At 41.3% G+C, this 24,576-nt stretch overlaps 1 protein-coding gene across 1 annotated transcript in view; it reads left to right on the top strand.

Annotated features, from left to right (window-relative positions):
* Positions 1–139: 139 nt before the first annotated feature.
* Positions 140–24,576, top strand: part of ABHD12B (abhydrolase domain containing 12B) — a 40,863-nt gene continuing 16,426 nt past the window's right edge. The window contains 8 exon segments of the mRNA XM_077128603.1: positions 140–284; positions 819–936; positions 1,075–1,105; positions 4,497–4,542; positions 4,648–4,683; positions 4,686–4,780; positions 5,131–5,167; positions 18,143–18,222. Coding sequence (XP_076984718.1) covers positions 275–284; positions 819–936; positions 1,075–1,105; positions 4,497–4,542; positions 4,648–4,683; positions 4,686–4,780; positions 5,131–5,167; positions 18,143–18,222 — 453 coding nt within the window. The 5' untranslated portion in view covers positions 140–274.

The raw sequence follows: 24,576 nt of genomic DNA, 5'->3' as shown, positions 1-24,576 counted from the left end.
TTTTGAGTTTAAACATCTGATCTTGAACTGTTTTAGACACAATTCAACCCATGGTGTTGGAATTCGAAAATCTTTTCCTTCTTTGGTCTTGCCTTATTGGTTCTCCGTTTGGGAATTTTCTGTTTTCCAGGTGGCTGGTTCTTCTGGCTGGCAGTGGTGCCTCTCTCTCCGCAGTACAGGATCCTGGGGTTGATGTTAGACTTTTTGCTCCTAAATGACTCAGAAGACTGAGGATTCATCACCTCATGGCCAGCTCTAGACGTCCTTTTGGGACATGTCCTCAGGTACGTTTGCATTTTCAGGGTTCAAGACGAGGAGCCCAAAGAGGTGTTTAAAGCCACAGGGCCCTTTTCTTGAGTACAGTGACCGAGTTTCATGCTGTTCCTTCTCTCCTACATGAACTGGCGTCCTTTTAAGTCCCTTCTAACTCATTTATTCAGCCAAACCAATGTTCGATGGCAAGTATCTATTGTCCTTTACTTCTCCATCCATCTTCCATCATTTCAGTGGACGGCGTCTAAGGATTGCCATCTTGGAAGATTAAAAGGTAGAGGAGTCTGGAGATCGAAAACAATAGTTGAGTTAGAAGGGGTCGTCTCCCAGTGGTGCAGGGGATCTGGGGGCAGGACAGCAGGTGCTTCTCACCATAAGACACTTGATTACCATGTTTTAATTTTTACCATGTGCATATTTACTCAATAAAATAAAAAGTATATCTGACAGACATATAAATATGGCATAAAGAGGTTTTCAGACTTCCGTAAGGAGGGAGAGCCTCTCTCCCTGCCGCGCTCCTGAGCGTCTCCCTCACTGTGCAGTCACACGGGTGCCGTGCTGCCGGGCCGAGGATGCAGAGGGGCAGGGCTGCAGCTGGTACGAAGAGGCTCTTGGTGATGGCAACCCAGTGGTGATTTACCTCCATGACAGCAAACTACGGTCCCTTTCTCTGTGTTTTCATTCCTCTCACCTAAGAAGGACGTCAGGTCGGCGCCAACTGCGTGGCAGTCGTCGAACTGGTCATTGTAACTCCTAATTCTTGTTCTTTGTATTTATTTTTTTCGACCTCCCCTGCAGGGCAGCCCCTTGCAGACTTGAGCTGGGGAAGGTAGGTCTCAAGACCCCAGTTTACGTCTCATTTATCCTGGCCTGGCCGGGCCTTGCGAGGGGCCACGCCGGGGTGCTGGGGCCGAGGCTTCTGAAGCAACAGTGGCTTTAGACTTGGATCCCCAGAGTGCCCAGAAACCCACCAAAATTGGACATAATATTTTAGGGATGGGACGTTTTTCAGGAAATGGGTCAAGAGCTTAACCAGATATTTGAAGGGCTATGTGACCCATGAAGTTTGAGACTCTGCTTTAAGACAAAATTCAAATCATTGCTTTTTTTTTTTTAACCTTTTGAATCATCTATGACTCTGTTTCATTAATGTGGCTGATAGAGAGCGAGCAATGACGTGGTCATTTTGGAGAAAGTGGTTCTCGTGCCTGCAGGCTGGTGGCTCTCCTGCAGTTGATGGCAGAGTGGCCAGGCAGCAGGCAAACCTTCAGTGAGACCCAGCGCCGTCGTCCCGTGTTCTGAAAAGCCACTTCCTGGAACTTATCCTCCTTTTGCTTCTACGGGTCTTTTTAGAGATAAGTTTTGCTATATGGAAATGAAAGGAGATGGGTTTTCGGTGTATTTGAGAAGTGCTGGCGAGATCGGGGCATTAGAAACCCACTTGGAGGCACGTGCAGCGTTCGGGACGCGGCGGTCGTTGTCCCTCTCAGACCCGAGCTGGTGACAGCAAAGTATGGTCCCTTTCTCTGTGTTTTCATTCCTCTCACCTAAGAAGGATGCGAGGTCGGCGGTGGAGGTAGGTCTCAAGACCCCAATTTACGTCTCATTTATTCTGGGCTGTAGGCCCACGGGGCCGTCTTCAGGCACTCGGCGTGAGACCACTGGGAGGTCTGCGGATATTGGGCGCGGCGGGTGGGGTGGTTGGGGCCAACGCCTCCAGGTGGACTCTTTGCACTGACCATGGGGGCTCAAGACTCGGCCCCCACACACCTCCACACTCTCATGCATTTGCTGCCTTCATTGCCAGATGCAGTCGAAGGCACTTTTATTTCCTTTTCTTGAGGGCTGGAGAATGGGGTAAGAGAGAGACTGAGTGTGGAACAACCAGCCCTCTAGGAGACGCAGCCTTCCTCATCGGACGGGACAAAACCCTGATGCCTGCTGATAGGGCTGTCGGTGCCCGGCTTCGCCCCAGATGGGGCTTGACTGAGCAGGGCGGTGGCCCTCCCCCTGCTCCATGACTCAGCTTTGTTGGGTCAGCCCCTGGATTTCCAAGTGGGGAGAGGAAGCATGCTTTCCACCCAGCCGAGTGTGGCCCAGAGCGGGTTGGGCGGGCGGTTATCTGTCGTTCCTGGGCTCCAAGTAGGTCATCTCCCTGCCCCCGGCGATGGTGGTGCCTTGCCCGTGGGAAGCTGCCCCCACCTCACCACTCCGGCCTGGCATGGCAGAGCGGGGGCCCAGAATGCTGCCAGCCCAGTGTCACCAGCCCCTTCCCCACCCTCCAGCCCTGGGCAGGCAGGAGGCATTGCCCCCTCAGCCCCCTGCCCTTCCCGTCTCAGAGCCACCCCCTTGGGAGGAGTGAGGGCTGGGCGCCATTTGGCCTGGGGAGGTTGATATTTATTCATGTTTAGGTTTGATTTTCACCCGTCGCCCTCCTAGTGCTGCCTGGGTGAGATGGCGGTGGAGATGGAGTTTCTGTGAATAAATATTTTATCCTCCCGCCCCCGCCCCCATTCTTGGCAAAGCCGAATTTAGGCCGTCTCTGTGCCCAGAGAGGAGAAGGGGCAAGGGCAGGGCAAGGCACCGGGAGCTCCCACTTGTGGGGGCCGGGTGGGTGGGGAGGGAGTGGGGCTGGTGCGACGGTACTTCTTTCCCAGGCGGGCATCCGGAAGGGCGTCATGTATCTCCGTTTTATATGGGGGGAAACTGAGGCACAGAGAGGTTGAGTGACTTGTCCAGAGTTGCACTGCCGGTACCTGCTGGGCTGGACTCCGACCCAGGCGGGCTGGCTGCACAGTCCATTCAGTAGACCACTGGGTCCGAGCGCCACTGTCCCCGGCCATCAGCCCAGGACGGCCAAATTCCCTGAACTCTTCCTTTCATTTTCCAGACAGGTGACGACTTTTAAAAAAATAAATCTTCATTATCAAATTTGCTCCCCTTCCTTCCTCCCTGTCTATCTCCTTTATCCATTAATCACTTCAATCACCTAATACAGCTGCATTCACTTGCTTGCATTCCCACCTAAGTTTGCTCTCTCTATATAAAGTTTATTTATATAGAGTGCTATGGCTGTGTCTGTATGTAAGTCTGTGCTGTCCTCTTTTACTTACTACTACTTTATAAGCACTCATCTGTGTTTTTATATAGTTATCATAGTTACCAATTTAAAGACTGAATCATTCTCCATTATGTTTATAGACAATTGTTTATTCCACTCCTGTTGAATGCAACATTAAAAAAAATTATTTTAAAGATTATTGTACAGAAAACTTTTCTTCCATTGGATTTTTTTCTCCCGGAAATTAATTTTTAGAAGGATTTGGTGCTGTTGCTCTGAGTTGTCTTGCCAATTTACAGCCAATGAACCACACGTGAAATGTTCCCTTTCCCTGGATGCTTAGCAGTCCTGTGTTTGGGGTAATGTGTTTTTGGAGGGGCTGTAGTTTAAATAGAGAGTAGACAGTTCCATTTCATTCCTCATTATTCAGTTTGTGTTTAAACATCCCTGCTGAGGTTAAGCCATCCCTGCCCGATATGCAACAGGAGACACGTGGTGTCCTGGTTTTGTTTCTACCCAACTGGGTCGCTTTATTTTTGATAGATAGTAACTCTTTATATGTACACCTTTAATATAAATATCTATTTGACTGCCTCTGCTATTACCCAGTGTCAAGTTCTTCATTTCAAGGGAATTCTTCTAAAGAAAAGTGATCTTCCTTCTATACAACCAAATACTTCCCATACCTCCCGTGCCTGTGTTACCAAATGAAGTCCTAGAGCTAATGTCAGAGATTACAAACTCTCCATGCTCATCAGAATCATCTGGCCTCATTCCCAGAGGTTCTAATTCATAAAATCAGCTAGGATCCAGGAACCTTCTATACAACCAAATACTTCCCATTCCTCATCTCATGTAATTTTCCCAACAAGCTTGAAAGCAGCTGTAATTGCTCCTCGTTTTTCAGAATAACATTGGCATGTTTGTTAACTGCCTTAGGAAGAAGACACGGCATGTGGGTGGTGGGGCCAAGGCTGGGCCCGGCCGGGGGACACTGCCGCTTCCTGTCTCTCTCCCCGGGCCTCATCTTCCCAAGATGGAACCCAAACACTAGACTCCAGCACGGCCTCCTTTCCCACCTACTGACCCACTAGACGGGGCGCTGTCTGCAGGGTGGGGGCGGGAGCTGTCCAGGTGCTGACAGCGGCTTCGTCTGCAGGTGCTCAGTGCCGGCGGCTTCCATGTCCCGGCCATCGACTACCGAGGTACACATGGGGATGCTGGGCGGGCTGGGTTCGGATTGGCAGGAGGTTTACACTGGCCCTCGCTTTGCAGGTGGTGATGCTGAGTTTGTGTCTTCTTGCCACCAGGGTTTGGGGACCCAACGGGTAAACCCACGGAGGAGGGCTGACCACAGACGCCGTGTGTGCGCACGAGTGGGCCAGGGCACGAAGCGGCCCGACCCCCGTGTGTCTCTGGGGCCACTCGCTGGGCACAGGGTAAGTGGGGTCAGTGGGGCCTGGGCTTCGACCCCACAGGAGGCTAGGGGCCACGCCACCTCACTCTAAGGACACACCACCTCACGCTAAGGACACGCCATGTGTGCCTTCCTGCCCTTCCTCTCTGAGGTTATCCATAGCACTGGAGCTCATTCCAGAACCCTCCTTGAAAGCTTAAAGAAAGAGATTTATAATTTAGGTTTTGTGGAACTTTGAAATCCTTTAAAAATTTTGCATCTGTGCGCATTTTCCAGCAGGGGGTCCAGATGCTCATACTGGACATTGCATTTTGTACGATTTATTTGGCTGGGATGTCATCATATCACATGTTTACTAATTTTAATTTCTCTACAGAGCTGCAACAAACGTGCAAAAGCACTAGAAGAGAAGGGTAATGGAAAATGCGTACGTGGTGTAATTTCTTGGCTTGAGATGGGGAAGTAAAAAGTGAAGAGACCGTTGAGCATGCTTAGTACATACAGAGACCCGAAACAGCCCAACTTCAGACCGTTCCTGACACAGTGACAAACTTTCTTTTTTCTGTTGCAGAGAACATAATAGTTGCTTTTCAGGGTTGTATAATGAAAAAAAATATTAAGTAAAGAATTAAAATTACTTTTGAAAGAGCCTTCCATGTGAAATGATCATAAAATATTAATATGGATAATTTAAACTACAGGAGAGAAAAATAAAACCTTGTGAAGTAATAGGCAGAATTTGCTTTCTGCAGCTGTTTTAGCCCAATGTTTATGTTTATGTTTCTCAAATTGTTCTGAGGAATGCCTGTATCAGAATCTTCTGGGGTACTTACTAAGAGCACAGGTTCCTGGATCCTAGCTGATTTTATGAATTAGAACCTCTGGGAATGAGGCCAGATGATTCTGATGAGCGTGGAGAGTTTGTAATCTCTGACATTAGCTCTAGGACTTCATTTGGTAACACAGGCACGGCTGAGCCGGGGAAGCACTTTAAAGGAAGCCGCCTGCTTAGGGAAATCAGGCACACAGGATGCTGCCTGTGTCCACCCCGCAGGCCGTTGGCAGCGTGACAATGCAGCCTTCACTGCCCGACTAGATGGGCACTGCCCTGTGACAGCGGAGGCCGCCTAAGCACAGGAGTGTCACCGCCCGCCTCTTTTTTTGGCAAAGTAGTCAGGGAATGTATGTTCGGTACGTGCTTAGCCGCTCCTGTTTGTTGGGTGCTTATTACTATGTGCCACATGCACTTCTAAGCATTTTCCATTTGTGAACTAAACCCAGAACCCTGGAGAGTCAGTGCAGATGTTATCCCTGTTTACAGGGGTGGACACGAGGCATAGAGAGGTCATGGAATCAGCCTGGTGTCATTGCTGGACTCATGCTTCTAATTGACACAGGTACTGCCTCCGGGGGTGAGAAGGAGGGAAGGCAGCTCAGAGGCATCTGAGCAGTTAATGACCCCAGCCTCACTGGAAAAATGGAAGCAGTCAGTCCGATGATGTGATTGTTTATCCATTCAACAAATAACTTACTGTCTGTGCCAACGGAGACTTACAGATGAGGACATGACTCTGTGGACTCTTTTTTTATTATTCTTTTTAACCCTAAATAGCTTGCTATAGTCTCTTTATCTCTAATAGCTAGATCTCTTATCAATCCCTTTTTATTAGTATTATTATTCTTTTTGTATTTTAGTATAATTTTTCCTTTTTAGTCTGTCTAGTAATTTTTTAAGAATTGTGGTGAAATATATTTAAAAAATATTTGCCATTTTAACCAGTTATTTTCTTTTTTTTATTAGAGATGTTGTAGGTTTACAGGAAAATCATACATAAAATAAAGGGTTCCTATCTCCCATCCTATTTAACACCTTATGTCACTAGTGGGGCATTTGTTACAATTGACTAAAGCACGTTTTTATTATTGTACTATTAACTATAATCCATGTTTTAACTTAAGATTCACTGTTTGTGTTGTAGAGTCTCATGAATTTTAAAAAGTTTTATTTTAGTACCAAATATAAAACCTAAAATTTCCCCTTTAAGCACATTCACATATGGAATCGAGTGCTTTGAATTACACTCACACTCTCGTGCTGCCATCAGCACCGTCCATTCCCAAAACTTTTCCATCATCCCATAGAAACTCTGCACATTTTAAGCATTGACTTCCAATTCGCTATCCCCACTCTGTCCCCTAGGGATGTGTATTTCATTCAGATTCTGACTCTATGGGTTTGCTTATTCTAACTTCATATCAGCAAGATAATACAGTATTTGTCCTTTGTGTCTGGCTTATTTTACTCACATGACATCTTTAGGGTTCATCCGTGTTGTCACGCATATCAGAGCTTCGTTCTTTTTTATAGCTGGATAATATTTCATTGTGTGTGTACACCACGTTTTGTTTATCCGTCCATCAGCTGATGGACACTTGAGTTGCTTCCATCTTTTGGTAGTTGCGTATAATCCTGCTATGAACACTGGTGTGCAAATAGCTGTTCAAGTCCTCATTTCAAATCATTTGGGTTTGTACTGAGAAGTGGGATTGCCAGGTATTGTGGTAATTACACACATAACTTTCTGAGCAACTACCAAACTGTCACTCTCAGAACTGCATCATTTTACATTCCCACCAACAATGAATGAGGGTCCCCTTTTCTCCGTATCCTCTGTCACACTTTTGCTCTTTTCTTTTAAATAGTAGCCATTCTAGTGGGTGTGAAATGGTACCTCACTGTGGTTTTTATTTGTATTTCTCTAATAGCTAATGATGTTGAGCATCTTTTTATATGTTTTTAGCCATTTGTTTATCATCCTTGGAGAAATGTCTATTCAAGTCTTTTGCCAATTTTAAAAATTGGATTTTTGTCTTTTTGTTGTTTAGTTGTAGGGTTTCTTTATGTATTTTGGATAGTATACCCTTATTGGGTGTGTGTTTCCAAATATTTTCTCCCATTTTGTAGGTGGTGGTTCTACTTTCACGATAAAGTCCTTTGCCCAAAAGATTTTAGTTTTGATGAGGTCCCATTTGTCTATTTTTATTTTTTTTTTGCTGCTTGTGCTTTGGGCATAAAAAGTCTAAAAGGCATTGCCCAACATCAGGTCCTGAAGATGCTTCCTCCTTTCTTCTAGGAGTTATAGTTCTGCTTCTGATATGTAGGTCGCTGATCCATTTTGAGTTGTTTTTTCACATGATTCTTTGCAAATAGAGATCCGGTTTCCCACCACCATTCATAGAAGATCATTCTTTGCCAATTGTATGGTCTTTGCCCCTTTGTAAAAAATCATTTGACCAAAAATATGGAGTTGATTACTGAGATCTCTGTTTGATTCTGTTGGTCAGTTTGTTTGTCCTTGTGCCAGCGCCATTACTATTCTGATTAGCAATCCATGAGGTTTGTAATAAATTTGGAGATTGGGAAGTGTGAATCTTCCAACTTCATTCTTCTTTTTCAAAATGGCTTTGGTTATTTGGGGCCCCTAACCCTTCCCTATAAATCTGATGATTGGCTTTTTCATTTCTGCAAACATGTTGTTGGAATTTTGATTGGGATTGAGTTGAATCTGTGAATAACTCTGCATAGACTGACATCCTAATAATATTTAGTCTTCCAATCTATGAACATGGGCTGTTCCTCCATTTATATCTTCTTTGGTTTCTTGTAGCAATGTTTTTTAGTTTCCTGTGTGTAAGTCTTTTACATACTTGGTTAAATTTATTCCTAGGCATTTGATTCTTTTTCCTACTATTGTAAATGGAATTTAAAAATTCTTTTTCTGATTGTTCATTACTAGTGTATAGAAATACCACTGATTTTGGGGTGTTAATTGTTACCCCACCTCTTTGCTGAATTCATCTATGTCTGTGTATTTTCAGGATTGTCTCTATATAGAATTATGTCATCTACAAATAGGATAAGTTTTACTTTTCCCTTTCTGATTTGGATGCTTTTATTTCCTTTTATGGCCTAATTGCTCTGGCTAGAACTTCTAGTATGATGTTGAATAACAGTGGCGACAGTGGGCATCCTTGTCTTATTCCTGATCTTAGGAAAGAGCTTTCACTATTGAGTATGATGTTAGCTGTGGGCTTTTCATACACGCCCTTCATCATCTTCAAGAAATTTCTGGGTTTTTTTTGGGTGCATGGTCCAGGAATTGAACCTGGGTCTCCTGCATGGAAGGCAAGCATTCTACCACCGGGAAGTTTCTTTCTTTCTTTTAGTTTTCATGGGCAGGCACTGGGAAATAAACCCGGGTCTCCGACGTGGCAGAAGAGAACTCTGCCATTGAGCCACTGTGGCTCACCTGGGAAGTTTCTCTTTATTCTTAATTTTCTAAGTATTTTTTTTTTTTTATCAAGAAGAGTTGCTGGATTTTGTCAAATGCCTTTTCTGCATTAATTGGTATGACCATGTGCTTTTTTCCTTCGTTCTGTTAATGTAGTGTGTTACATTAATTGATTTTCTTGTATTTTCCCTTGCATACTAGGGAAAAAAATCTCCCTTACCATGTGCCGCGGTCCAGCCGCAGCAGAGGAAACGGGCTTGAAGGTGTGGAGGGTCGTCGGTGCGAGAACACCAAGAGACAGCTTAGAGAATTCTTCTCTGAGAAGAGTTGCTTAGATTTATTTTTGCTTAACTGATTTTATACCCTTATTTTTGGCAAGGAAAACAGGTATCACAGGATCATGGTTGTGTCATGGCTTACATTTTAGGTAAAGTTACAGGTTCAGGGAAGCAAAGCGAAAGTACACGTTCTGATTTTCTTAGGAAAATTTACACAAGATTTCAATAGCAGCAAGATATTGGCTTAAACCGCAGACATTGTGTTTGCAGTTTTCTGAGTTTAGACTTTCTTTTCCTATTATTCTACAGGTGAGGCAATATGTCAAGACCTATTTTAATCTGGTTAAAGGTTAGCTTGTTTTGATTAAAAGGTTACATTGTTTACTTAGATTTTTTATTGTTTTATAGCAATGGACCGGCGCCGTGGTGGGGAGTAAATTTTTAGGATGGCTCAATGCAGGGTTTTTTAATTGTAAGTGTTTACTTTCTATGGGGTACTTTTCTGTGACTTGTTCTAAAAGCACTTCTGCCTGCTGCATCTGCAGCATGACTTGCTTAATGGGGGCGTCCCAACCTAATTTTTTCCAAACAGTTATTAACAAGGTTTTGCAATTTGTACAATTTGTATCATTTTTTCCAGTTCTTAATACAAAATTTTTTGCTTTCTGATTCGTTTTGATATAATGCTTGGAGAACAACCAGCAACAAGAAACACACAATTAGTGTCGTTAATCCCAGTATTTTTCTATTACACCATTTTATGCCTTGTCCTCTTTTGGGGCGTTGAAGGCCTTGCCACCGCCCTTTCTTCCAGGGAACCGTGTCAAACCGGGGAGGAAAAAGAGGACGCGGCAACCATGATGTAAAATAATTCTTCAAATGTGCTCTTGGATTTGGTTTGCTAGTATTTTGTTGAAGTTTTTTTGCATCTACATTATAAGAGATATTGGTCTGTAATACTCTTGTGGCGTCTTTATCTGGCTTTGGTGTAGGGTGGCGTTGACCTAGGAGAGTGAACTAGGGAGCGCACCCCCTCCATATTTTGGAAGAGTTTGAGTAGAACTGACATTCATTTTCCTTGGAGTATTGGTAAAACTCCCTTGTGAACATTTCTGGCCCTGGGTTTTTCTTTGTTGGAAGGTTTCTGATGACTGATTCAGTCTCTTTTCTAGTTACTGTATTGTGAGACATTTGATTTCTTCTTGGGTCAGTGTAGGTAGTTTGTGTATTTTTAGGAATTTGTCCATTTCATCAAGGTTATCTGAGGTTCATGGCAGACAGTTGTTCTTAGTATCCTCTTTTAGTCCTTTCTATTTCTGTAGGGTCAGTAATAATATCCCCCTTTTCATTTCTGATTTTAGTAATTTTGTGTCCACTCGTGTTTCTTCTTCAGTCTAGCTAAAGATTTGCGAACTTACTCATCTTCTCAAAGGACTGACTTTTGGTTTAGCTGATTCTCTACTTTTTTTTTAATTCTATTTTCATTTATCTCCATTTTAATCTTTTTTATTCCTTTCTTTCTGCTCGCTTTGGGTTTAGTTTGCTTTTCTCTTTCTAGTTCCTCCAGGTATGAGATTAGGTCTCTGATTTGTGGCCTTTTTTCCAGAGAAAAGATTATACGTTCTGTATATCAGCAGTCAGAGTCTGAATAGAAGGGTATTATATTAGTCAGGATTCTCTAGGGAAACTGAACTGGCAGGAGATATATGAACATATTTTGAGATTTTTTAAAGAATTGTCTCATGTGAGTGTGACAGGTCCAAATTCCGTAGGGCAGGCTGTAGACTGGAGACTGTGATGAAGGTTTTCCTGAAGGAATTCGATGAATTCCCCAGGAGAAACTGGCTGGCTGAAGTAGAGATGGAAATTTCACTCTGACTGCTGAAATTACCATGTCTCCTTTTAAAGCCTTCAACTAGTTGGAATCAACTCTCATCGATGAAGGTAGTTTCCTCAGTTGATTGTAGATGTCACCAGCCACTTATACAAGCAGCTTACTGATGATTTCAGTCCATGAAATATCCTCACAGTTACAATCAGACCAGTGCTTCCTTGACCAAACAACCGGGCACCATAACCTGGCCAAGTTGACACGTTAACTTAACCATCACAGATATTTAGATTTGCCCCTTGGGAGTATGGTTTTAATAAGGTTAAGAAAAAAATTTTTAAGTTAAGAAGTTTCACTTTAATAGGTAATGACTAAGCTGGGTCTTGAATGATGAGAAGGAATTAGCCAGGTGGAAGAGAGAAGTAAAAGGAATTCTGGGTAATGTGGACATGTCCTACAAGTGTTCAGGGATGTGACAAGGCTGGGCTGGTTTGGAAAGTGCCAGGCTTTTATGTGGCTGTAAGTGAGTGGTAGAAGATGAGCACGGAGGGATTGGCAGGGGTCACATCGTACAGCGCTCATGTGCTCAGCTAAGGGAATTACATTGAAGGTGGTTGGGAGCCATTGACGTATCCTGAGCGAGGGAGTGACTTTTTTTTTTTTAGCACCTACACATTTCCTTCTGCAGTTAAGATCTGCTTTAACCTCTCAGAAAGTGGTAAGTATGGGATTATCGACCCCAGACCAATAGCTAATATTGGCGCTGCTGCAGTGGGAGATGCCCTCTTCCTCTTGGTAACTTGCTCCTCTTCTTAGGGATTTTTAAAAAAGCAATTTTATTGAAATATATTCACACACCATACAATCCATCCTAAGTATACAACCAGTGGTTCACAGTATCATCATATAGTTGTGCATTCATCACCACAATCAATTTTAGATCATTATCATTACTCAAAAAACCCCCACCCAAACATCCCATAACCCATAACCCCACCCCACCCCAATTGTTGCCCCTTAGCATTGGTGTGGTCCATTTGTTATGGATGATGAAAGGATATTAAAATATTACTTTTAACTATAGTTCATAGTTTGCAATAGGTACATTTCCCCCATATACAGCTCTACTATTAACTCCTTGTAATAGTGATCTACATTTGTTCTAGTTCATGAGAGAACATTTTTATATTCGTACTATTAATTATAGCTCTCACCCCCACAGGGGTCACTGTCTTACACTGTCTGTCTTTAATCCTCTAGTTTCCTTCTAGTCACATACATGACTCTGAACTTTCGCTTTCAGCCAATCACACACATAACTCATCACTGTTAATTATACTCACCATAATGTGCTATATTCACCTCTATTTCCAAACATTTAAATTCAACCTATTTAAAAGCTCTGTACCTATTAAGCATCTGCATCCCATTCTCTACCCTCAACTCTATCTCCTGGTAACCTATATTCTAGATTTTTTTTTAAACATGGGCAGGCCCCGGGAATTGAACCCGGGTCTCCAGCCTGGCAGGTGAGGGCTCTGCCTGCTGAGCCACCTTTGCACCACCCTGTTCTAGATTTTTAATTCTATAAGTTTACTTGTTATAATTAGCTCATATGAGTGAGATTATACAATGTTTGTCCTTTGTGTCTGCCTTGTATCGCTCAACATAATGTCCTCAAGGTTTGTCCGTGTTGTCACATGCGTCAGGACTTCGTTCCTTCTTCCTGCTGAATACTATTCCGTTCTATGTGTATATCCCATTAGTTTATCCATGCATCGATTGAAGGACACTTGGGTTGTTTCCATCTTTTGGCTATTGGGAATAATGCTGCTGTGGACGCTGGTGGGAAAATGTCTGTTCATGTCTTTCCTTTCACTTCTGAGTATAGATCTGGTTGTGGGATTGCTGGGTCACATGGCAGTTCTATTCTTAGCTTCCTGAGGAATTGCCAGACTCTTCCACAGCAGCCGTACCATTTTACATTCCTGCTAACAGAGAGCAAGTGTTCCTACTTCTCCACAGCCTCTCCAACACTCGTAGTTTTCTGTTTGTGTGATAGTGACCATTCTAGTATGTGTGAAATGATATTCCATTGTGGTTTTGATTTGCATTTCCCTAACAGCTAGTGATGTTGAGCATTTTTTTCCATGTGTTTTTAGCCATTTGTATTTCCTCTTTGGAAACTGTCTATTCAAGTTTTTTTGGCCATTTTCAAATTGTTTTTTTTTTTCTTTTCATTATTGAGTTACATATTTTTATATGTTCTGTATATTAAATCCTTATCAGATATGCAATTTCCAAATATTTTCTCTGTTGACTAGGCAATCTTTTCCCTTTTTGACAAAGTTCTTTGATGCACAAAAGTATTCAGTTTAGAGGAGGTCCCATTTATCTAGCTTTTCTTTCATTTTTGTGCTTTGGGTATCAAGTCTTAAGAAACCTCCACCTACCATGAGCTCTTGTAGATGCTGCCCTACATTTTCTTCTAGGAGTTCTATAGCCCTTCTCTTATAGTTAGGACTCTGATCCATTTTGAGTTAATTTTTGTGTAGGAAGTGAGATATTGGTCCTCTTCCATTCTTTTGGACATGGATATCTGGTTTTCCTACTAACATTTATTGAAGAGACTGTTCTGTCCCAGTTGAGTGGACTTGGCTGCTTTGTTGAAAATCAATTGACCATAAATGTGTGGATTTACTTCTGAACTCTCATTTGTGTTCCATTGATCAATATGTCTATCTTTATACTAGAACCGTGCTGTGTTGACCACGGTAGCTTTGTATATGCTTTAAAATCAGGCAGTGGGAATCCTTCAACTTCGTTCTTCTGCTTCACAATGTTTTTGGCTATTTGGTGCCTCTTGCCCTTTCAAGTAAATTTGATGATTGGATTTTCTGTTTCTTCAAAGTAGGCCATTGGGTTTTGATTGTGATTGTGCGGAATCTGTAAATTCATTTGGGTGGAATGGACATCTTTTTTTTTTTTTTTTAAATATTTTTTCTTTCAATCTATGTGCATTATTTATTTATTTATTTGAAACATGGGCAGGCACCGGGAATCGAACCTGGGTCTCCAGCATGGCAGGTGAGAACTCTGCCACTGAGCCACCGTGGCCTGCCCTGGAACTGACATCTTAATAATATTTAGCCTTCCAGTACATGAACACAGAATATCCTTACATTTATTTAGGTCTTCTTTGATTACTTTTAGCAATATTTTGTAGTTTCCTAATACAGGTCATTTACATACTTGGTTAAATTTATTCCTAGATATTTGACTATTTTAGTTGCTAACATGAATGGAATGCTTTCTTGACTTCCTCCTCAGATTACTTATTCCTAGTATATATAGAAACGCTACGGATTTTGCGTGTCCTCTTGTATCCTGCCACTTTGCTCAACTCATTTATTAGCTCATTTATTATTTTTCGGGACTTTCTAAGTATATTTCATCCCGTTGCCTTCTTGTGTCCCTGGTTTCTGATGAGAAATTCATACTTTATCTTATCTTGCACTTTCAATACTCTCTCCTTGTCCTTGGCACTTGAAAAATTGATTGTAATTTGCACTTGATTTTCTTTGAATTTATCCTGTTTGGGGGTTCGCTGCAGCTTCTTGAATCGATACATTCATGTCTTTCATCAAGTTGGGAAGTTTTCTGCCATTATTTCCTTGACTGTTCCTTCTGCTCTTCTTCTGGAACTCCCATAATGTGTGTGTTAGGATGCCAAATTGTGTCCTACAGGTCTTAGGGTATTTTCACTTTGTATGATTCTTTTGCTTTCTCCTACTCAGCAAGAATATTTCCAATTGCCTTATCTTCGAATTCACTGATTCTTTCTTTTGCCAGCTCCATTCTGCTATTTAAACTCCCCTGGGAGTTTTTCATTTCATTTATTGTGCTCTTCAACTCTAGTACCTCTGTTTGGTTCCTTTTAAAATTTCTGTGTCTTTACTGAGATTCTCATATTATTTATTCATTGTTTTCCTGATATCCTTTAGTTTTTTTCTAGGTATTTCCCTTCATCTCCTTGAGCATATTGAAAATCATTTTTTAAAAAAACTTTGGTTCACAATCTGACATTAATTGATGTTCTCTGTATTTTTATCCTCTTCCTTTGGATGGGCCATCATTTCCTGTTCTTTGCTTATAATCTTTTATTGCACATTTTAATATTTAAAAATGTTAACTCTGGGATTTATTCCTTGAGATGTCTATTTCTTGAATTTGTATCCAGCTAGTTATATGACAGAGATTGTCTTAACTGTCAGAAGCTATCAAAACCAAAACAGCACATCATTTATTGTCTTTGCAGATTGGGTTTACTTTGGTTGGCACTTTCCTTCAGAGTCCCTCCCATCAGAATGGCAGCCAAAGAGAATGCATCATGCTGGGTTCTCCCTGTCCTTTCCGGGCCTGTGGCCTGTCCTGGGGCTGTGCTTGCGAATGGCCTTAGGCCTTTCCCTATTTGAATGCTGCTCTACTTTCCAGAAACAGACTTCCTGTGTCTGCATAGTTTCCATTGTCTGTACATCTCTCCATGCTCATGGCTGCATACTATTCCATTATCTGTATGTCTCCCCATGCTCAGGGCTGCATAGTATTCCATTGTCTGTATGTCCCTCCATGCTCAAGGTGGCATACTAGTCCATTGTTGGTTGATACGTCTCTCCATGCTCACGGCTGCATACTATTCCATCGTTGGTCAGTATGTCTCTCCATACTCAGGGCTGCATACTATTCCATCGTTGGTCAGTATGTCTCTCCATGCTCACGGCTGCATACTATTCCATCGTTGGTCAGTATGTCTCTCCATGCTCACGGCTGCATACTATTCCATCGTTGGTCAGTATGTCTCTCCATGCTCAGGGCTGCATACTGTTCCATCATTGGTCAGTATGTCTCTCCATGCTCAGGGCTGCATACTGTTCCGTTGTCAGTCAGTACGGCTTTCCGTGTTCATGACTGTATACTATTCCATTGTCTGTATGTTTCCTCAAGCGTCTGCTGATGGATGCTTGGATGGTTTCCACCCTTTGGCTGTTGTACACATGTTGCTATGAATATTCACATTACAAGTGTCTGTTTGAGTCCCTGCTTTCAGTTCTTTTGTGTATGTACATAGAAGAGAAATTGCTGAGACATACGGTAATTCTGTTTACCTTTTTGAGGAACTACCAAACTATTTTTCACAGTGCCTGCAATATTTTATATTCCTATCAGAAATGCCAAACTATTTTTCACAGTATCTGCAATATTTTATATTCCTATCAGAAATGTACAAGTGATTCCAGTTTTTCCAACAAATGTTATTCCCCCCCCCCTTTTTTAATTGTAGCTACCCTGTGGGTGTGAAGTGGCATCTCACTGTGGTTTTGACTTGCATTTCCCTGATGGCTAATGTGCTTAAACATCTTTTCAAATGCTTATTTGATATTTATATATCTTCTTTGGAGAAATGTCTATTTAAGTCCTTTGGCCATTTTAAATTGGGTTTTGTGTCTTTTTTGTTGTTCAGTTGTAGGAGTTCTTTATATATCCTGCATATTTATGATTTGCAAATATTTTCTGTCTTGTTGTAGGGTTGTCTTTTCACTCCCTTGTAATTGTCTTTTGATACCCCAAAAGTTTTGATTTTAATGAAATCCAGTTTATCTATAGTTTTTCTTGTTGACCATCCTTTTGGATGTACTGCTAGGTTTTCTTCTAAGGATTTTATAGTTTTAGCATTTAAATGCAGATTCCTGACCCATTTGAGTTAGTTTTTGTCTATGGTGTATGGGAAAAGCTTCACTTTTGCTTGTGGATAGCTAAGTCTTTCCAGTACCTTTTGTCAAAAAGACTGTTCGTTCCTCTTTGGATGTTCTTGTGGAAAATCAGTTGACCATAAGGATTATGAGGGTTTAATTCTGGGTTTTCACATCTATTCCATTGGTGTATCTTTCTGTCCTTATGCCAGTACCACACTGTTTTGATTATGTAGCTTTAGAGTGAGTTTTGAAATTGGGAGGTGTGAGTTGTCTAACCTTGTCCTTTTTAAACAATGTTTTGGCTATTCTGGATCCCTGGATGTCTAGCTAATTTTTACTATGTGGCAGACATATTTTTTATAGAAAATCATAGAGATAATTTGAGGATCTGGGTGATGTCATCTTCTTCCAGAAAAAAGTTTAGTCCTTTCCTGAGAGGAAGTATTGGTAGGGGCAGATCACCTTAATCCAGTCAGGGACTGAGCTGCTTTGAGCCTGCTCTTCAGTCTTTAAACCGTCTTTCCTTTTAAAATTTCAACTGCTTTGAGGGAAAAGGCAGCTCAAATTCCCTTGGGTTTTCTCTTTTATTGTTGGCTCTGCAAATTCTCACTGATGTAGGAGCCCTCTGAAGTCGCCCGACATAGACAGTGGACATTGGACATTAGACATTAGACAGAGATGCACACACCCCTTTTCCGCGTATCCCACTTTCTAATTGATCTCAGCGTGTGGGCTGGACAACCCAGTCAGCACCTCTGGCCCATTCTTTATTGATTGGTTGATTGATTGATTGCATGGGCAGGCACCGGGAACCGAACAGGGGTCTCCGGCATGCAGGCGAGAGCTCTGCCCTCTGGCACGTTGTTAATGGGTCCGGTATTGACTACAGAGCGCTGCTTTCCTGCAGTGCTTCGCTCTCTTATGTTGGCCAAGCTGAGGCAATCTGGTGTGTTCTTGGAAGAAGAAGATAGTATTAAATAATCACATGCATAGAAATCTCTTGGGTGGGACATTTGTTAAAAATGCACATCCTCCGACTCCTTTCTCCGAGATTCTGACTCAGGAGGTTTCATATGGGGTCCCGGGATTTGCATTATTAATGAGCTTCACAAATGACGTTGATGTAGGAATTCATTGACTGGACCCTGAGGATGCCGTAGCTATGAAATATTTAAGGATGGTCTTTAAATATGATGGGGAAGTTGCCGATTTCTTTTTGGAAATTATTTGTAAGGATGCCCAGTTGATGCTATTATCCTGGAATCTCCATTTACCAACATATGGGAAGCAACTATCAATTATCCCTTGTTAAAGGTGAGTCTCGATTCATCTTCACACCACACAGAAGTGTAGACTCTGTCCACACAGGCTTACTCGCTATCTTCCTTCACTTCACTAGTACACTAGTTTTATTGTATGCTTCTAAGTTCTTCTTACCTGAGACAGGTTATTAGCCAATTGCTATTATAGGGGACAGAATGGCTTTTAGATTTTGTAGTCTTTTTATTTTCTTCTAACACACTGAGTGGCTTATTAATAGCCAAAACTTTATTTACATTTATTAATTAAGCTTCTTAAAGTTTTAATAGACTTAACAGTTTTATTAGTTATTACTGTTCCTTTTTAAACTGTAAAAAAAATTCTATGATATAAATTTAATCCTATAAACTCTCAGCCATAGATCCTTTATGATTCTATGATAAGAAAGTCTCTGGAGAGTTCAGTGAAGCTGCCAAATGGTTTTACACAGTGTCCCAGGGAGAAAAGACAATCTTTAAAAAAAAAAAAAAAGATGTAAAGAATTGGGCCTCATGATGTTTTTTGTTAAAAACAAACCTGTTGTGTAACTTATCCTAATTCTATAGTTTTATTCCATGCCTAATGCTCAATCACTTATAGTCTTTCCTCCATATAAACACAGCACATGAGTCATTTGGAGAGATATGTAGTGCTCTTAGAGGGGATACATGGCCCCAGTGATTTAGTTGTTTAATATTGTAAGGCATCTTAGGGATCCTTTAACCCAACTGTCCATTTTTGGAATCTTCTCTGCACTAGACCACCTGGGAACCTCCTGGAGTTTGTTTAGTTATATTTACAAAAGGAAAGGTAGCCAGGACGCCAGTTCACAGACTCACATTGGAAATATTACTCTAAGCTCCGACTCAATCCCCCTACAATCTAAAATACAGATTGCTGAGTAATCTAAGATCTAATAAATAAAGCATTTTCAGTTGATTCTAGACAATTGGATACTCATATTCTAGGTAGCCATTAGTTGAGCATCTATTATACTATTCTAAGTAATTACTGAGAGATTTATTAACTTGTAAGTGTAGAACAGATTTCAGAATTAGATATAGTCTTTTCATTTTTTTTCTTTTTTGAAATGTTTGTTAATTTTGAAAATTTAACATAATGAGAAAAGTGTATAAAACAAATCTATTATTTAAGAATAATTATAAACTGAACACCTGTGTAAACCACCAGATAAGCCTAGAAGTTAGCATTTCTAGCACTAGAAGTCTCCTATCAGCTCCCTATGCAGCAAACCCTACCTTAAATGTAACCCTTAGCTCCCGTTTTATGGCAACCATATCCTTCCTTTTCTTTACAGCGTTATCCTGTGCATGAATCTCTAAGCAATAGAGTTTTGTCTGTTTTTAACATTATATATGGAATGTTAAGGGATATATTCTTGTTTTTCTTTCTTACCCACTATTATATTTGTGTAATTTTATCCATGATGTGCATAGCTCTAGCTTGGTAATTTTCATTGCTATGTAGAATTCCATTGTGTGAAAATACCACAATTTGTTGATCTCTTCTGTTCGTGCACCTTGGGGTTATTTCCGTGTGAGGCATGTAAGAAGGCTGCTGTAATGAGTGTTACTGTCATGGATTCTGTGAACGTGTGCGCGGGCTTCTTGGGGTCACAGCATTGACTGGCAGTGCCGCACCATCGTGTAGACATAGTTTCAGCTTTAGTAGTTACACTCCCAGTTTGCCAAGGTTATTTTACCACTTTACTCTCCTGCCACCCATATGTGAGAGACCTCGTTGCTTCACCTCTTTGCCCTTATTTGATATGTTGTGATGTTAATTTCCATTACTTTTGATTCATGGGATTGAGTATTTTTTCAAATGATTATTAGCCATTTGGCTTTTGTGAGACACTTGTCCATGTCTTTTATCCATTTTTCAATTGGGTTATCTTTTTATTTGGAGGATTCTTCATAGATGCAGAATATGAGTCATTAGAAAATTCTTTGAATTGAAAATATATTCTATTATCTTTTATTGCCTCTTTACTCTCTTAAAGTATCTCATGATGAAGAGATGTTTCTAAATTTAATGTGGGGTAGTTTATCAATATTTTTCTTTATGGTTAACCCTTTTTATCTTAAATAAAACTCTGTTTACCCAAAGATTATGAAGACATTCTTCCATGCTGTCTTCTAGAAGCTCTGTTTTACCTTTGGGTCTACAATCCATGTTGTGGACTTGTGTGTGTGGATATCCAGCTGGCCAGCACCATTTATTAACTGGACCCCCTCCACTCTGCAGGGCCAGTGTCTGCATATATTGCTGCCCACATATATTCAGGTCTCTTGGCAGATTCTCATTTCTCTAAATTGCCTTTCTTCCCATCATCACATGAATACTACTTTTTTTTTTTCTGCATGGGCAGGCAGTAGGAATCAAACCCAGGTCTCTGGCACGGCAGGCAAGAATTCTGCCACTGAGCCACCGTCATACCGCCCATGCCTTCTTTAATTACTGTAGATTTGTAACATGTCTTGATATCTGGTGTAAATGCTTCAGCTTTGTTCTCATTCCAGACTGTCTTGGCTATTCTTTTTATTTTACTTGCTGATACTGTTGCTTTGACGTTTTTAATCATGCATTTTTAAAATTAGATCCATTGTAGGCCTACAGAAAAATCATGCAGAGTACAGAGTTCCTGTATATTTATTACCCACCCCCTCCCAGTTTTCCCTGTTATTAACACTTTGCATTATTGATGAAACTATATTATAATTATACTATTAAGTATAGTACTAGTTTACATTTGGGTTTAATCTTTGTGTTGTACTGTTCAATGGTGTTTTTTTTTTATCTTGATAACATATATTTATACTGGTAAAATAAAATTCCCATTTTAACCACTTCTGAATCCTCACTTCAGTTGCGTTAATTGCATTCACAGTGCCATGCCACCATCACCGAGATCCATTACCAAAAACTTTCCGTCACCGCAGGGAGAAACTCTGTACTAGTTAAGCATTAACTCCCAAGTCTCCACCCATGCTGCCCCTGGGAATCTGTATTCTAGTTTCTGGCTCTCTGAATTTGTGTTTTCTAATTAATTTGTATAAATGAGATCATACTATGGTTGTCTTCTTGTGTCTGGATTATTTCACTCAACATGCTGTCTTCACAGTTTACCCATCATGTTGCATGTATTAGAATTTCATCACTTTTTACACCTGAATAATATTCCATTTTATATCTATACCAATCTTTGATTATCCATTCATCAGTTGAAGAACACTTGAGTTGTTTCTACCTTTTGGCAACTGTGAATAGTACTGCTGTGAACACTGGTGTGCAAATACCTGTTTGCATCCAGCTTTCAGTTCTGTTGGGTGTATTCCTAGAAGTGGGATTGCCAGGTCATATGGTCATTCTCTACTTAACTGTCAGGAGAACTGCCAAACCGTTTTCCACAGCGGCTGCACCATTATACATTTCTGCTAACAATGAATGAGGGGTTCTACTTCTCTGTATCCTCTCCAACACTTGTTGTTTTCCACTTTTCTAATAACAGCCAGTCCTGTGGGTGTGAGGCGGTGTCTCCCTGTGGTTCTGATTTGCATTTCCCTAATGGCTAATGATGTTGAGCATCTTTTCATGTGCTTATATATCTTCTTTGGAAATATGTCTGTTCAAATTGTTTGCCCTTTTTTAATTGGGGCTTTTGTCTTTTCACTGGTAAATTGTAGGAGTTCTTTATGTATTCTGGATATTGAAATCAGATATATGGTTTCTTTATATTTTCTCCCATTCTGTAGGCTGTCTTTTTATTTTTTTGATAAAGTCCTTTGCTGCACAAAATTTTTAATTTTGATGGAGTCCCATCTGTTGATTTTCCCTTTTGTTGCTCATGCTTTTGGTTTAGGGTAAAGAAACTACTGCTTAACCCCACCCAGGTCCTGGGATGTTTCCCTATGTTTTCTTTTTTGAGCATTATAGTTTTCTTCTTATATCCCTTTTTATATTTAGGTCTTTATACATTTGAGTTAAATTTGGAATATGGTGTGGGGTAGGGAAGCCACCTTCATTCTTTTGCGTATGGATATCCAGTTTCTCAGCTACATTTGTTGAAGAGACAATTCTTTCCCGATTGAGTGGTCTTCGATTCCTTGTCAAAAATCAGTGGGCCATAGATGTGAGGTTTATTTCTGAACTCTGTTTCATTTCATTGGCCTGTACGTCTGGCCTTGTGCCTGTAGCATACTATTTCTTATTACTGTAGCTTTGTACATTTTAAAATTGGGAAGTTTGAGTCCTCCAACTTTGTAATTTTTCAAGATTGTTCCTTACCCTTGCATATGAATTTTTTTTTCATTTTTAACTTTTTTGTTGTATAGTACAACATATATACAAAGCGAAGAAATAAAAAATCAATAGTTTTCAAAGCACTCTTCAACAAGTGGTTACAGGACAGATCCCAGAGTTTGTCATGGGCTACCATACAGTCCTCTCATATTTTTCCTTCTAGCTGCTCCGGAATATAGGAGGCTAGAGGGCTTAAATATTTTTTATCATCACAATTGCTTTTTTTTTCCTCTTTTTTTTGAAAAATAATTGTTCTAGTTTGCTAGCTGCCAGAATGCAATATACCAGAAATGGAATGGCTTTAAACAAGGGGAATTTAATAAGTTGCTAGTTTACAGTTCTAAGGCAGAGAAAATGTCCCAATTAAAACAATCTATAGAAATGTCCAATTTCTATAGAAGACATCTGGGGAAAGACACCTTGGTTCAAGAAGGCTGACAATGTTCAACATTTCTCTCTCAGCTGGAAGGGCACATGGCGAACATGATGGCGTCTGCTGGCTTTCACGTGGCTCTACCAAAAACGGACTCTCTCCAAAATGTTTCCTCTTTTAAAGGATTCCAGCAAGCAACTCCACCTTCAGTAGGTGGAGACACACCTCCATGGAAATCATCTAATCAAAAGTTACCACCCACAACTGGGTGGGTCACATCTTCATGGAAACGATCAAAATGCTCCCACCCAGCAATATGAATGAGGATCAAGGGGCATGGCTTTTCTGGGGTCCACCACAGATTCAGACCGGCACATCCCACCCTTTGGACCCCAAAAAGACATGCTCTTTCAAAATGCAAAATACATTGATTTCGTAACAATATCAGAAAACCTTAAACCTTTCAGTAGCAATACAAATGAAGTACCAAATTAGAGACAGTATAAAAATCTCATCAAGTCAATTACAGGCATGGTCTGTCCTAAGATAAAATTCTCTCCATTTGCTCTGGACCTTTGAAAACTCATGCAAGTTATTTGTTGCCAACATACAAAGGAGGAACATTCATAGGATACATAGACACATTTCCATAGGGAGGAAGGAACACAGGAGTCACAGGACCCAAGCAGTTTCGAAAACCTGCAGGGCAAAGTCCATTAGATTTCAAAGTCTGAGAGTCATTTATCTTTGGGGCTTTAGAAAGCGACAGTCCCACCCTTTCCGAGGGCCTACACAGAGGCCTGCCTCTCTCTGAATGCAACCTTGGGGGACACTGGGGAGACCACCTTTTTCTCAGCTCCACCCTCTCCAAGCATTGGGGCCACACCCGGGCTCTCTGCCATCTCCAGGGCACATGCTCAACCCCTCCATGTGGTGGCAGCCAGGCTCTCCCCAAACCCCAAGGAACATGCTCCATCTTCTCCAAGGCCTGAGGCGGCATGACTCTTCCACCGCAAAGAGGTGGAAGGCCCATTCTCTGCCTTTGGGACAAACTCACCCTCTCCGTGGGCTTGGGTGGGTCCACTCTCCTGGCCCAAGGCTTCTTGACTTCAGACCTCAGCCTCCATGGTTTTGCCTCTGAAGTTATTTTTCCTCCATGTGTCCCTTCTCTGAACCCCCCAGTCCAGACTGGCAATGGCTCTGTTTATACAGGTCCCACAGCACTCTCGTTGGCTTTCTATGCAGTAGCCTTGGCTCATGCCCATCAGACATACGGAGTTTCCACAAATCCTTCCTGGATAACTCCATGTCCGATCCTGACTTTCTCTGAAATGGCTGAGTGGCTCCACATTTGGTTAAATCCTCACACAGGGCTCTATTCTCTGGGGTCTCCCTTCCTGGAAGCCTAGAATTTTCCAGGACATCAATTTATGGTTTCTTTGTACCCAAGAGTTCAGTTCTCAGTTATCTCTTTCCTGTCGCATTTCACTATAAGCTGTGAGGAGAAACCAGGCCGCACTTTCCACATTTAATTTGGAGATCTCTTCTGCTAAATATCCAAGTTCATGGCTTTTAAAATCAGCCTTCCAGCCAAACCCACTAGTCAATTTTGCCAGATGATCTGCTATTTTAAAACAAGGATCGTCTTCCTTCCAGTTTGCAATAACACATAA

Source organism: Tamandua tetradactyla, chromosome 14 (assembly GCF_023851605.1).
Source record: "Tamandua tetradactyla isolate mTamTet1 chromosome 14, mTamTet1.pri, whole genome shotgun sequence".
NCBI classification, from domain to species: domain Eukaryota; kingdom Metazoa; phylum Chordata; class Mammalia; order Pilosa; family Myrmecophagidae; genus Tamandua; species Tamandua tetradactyla.
Note: the sequence above shows the minus strand (reverse complement) of the source record. Positions and strands in the feature narration are given on the sequence as shown.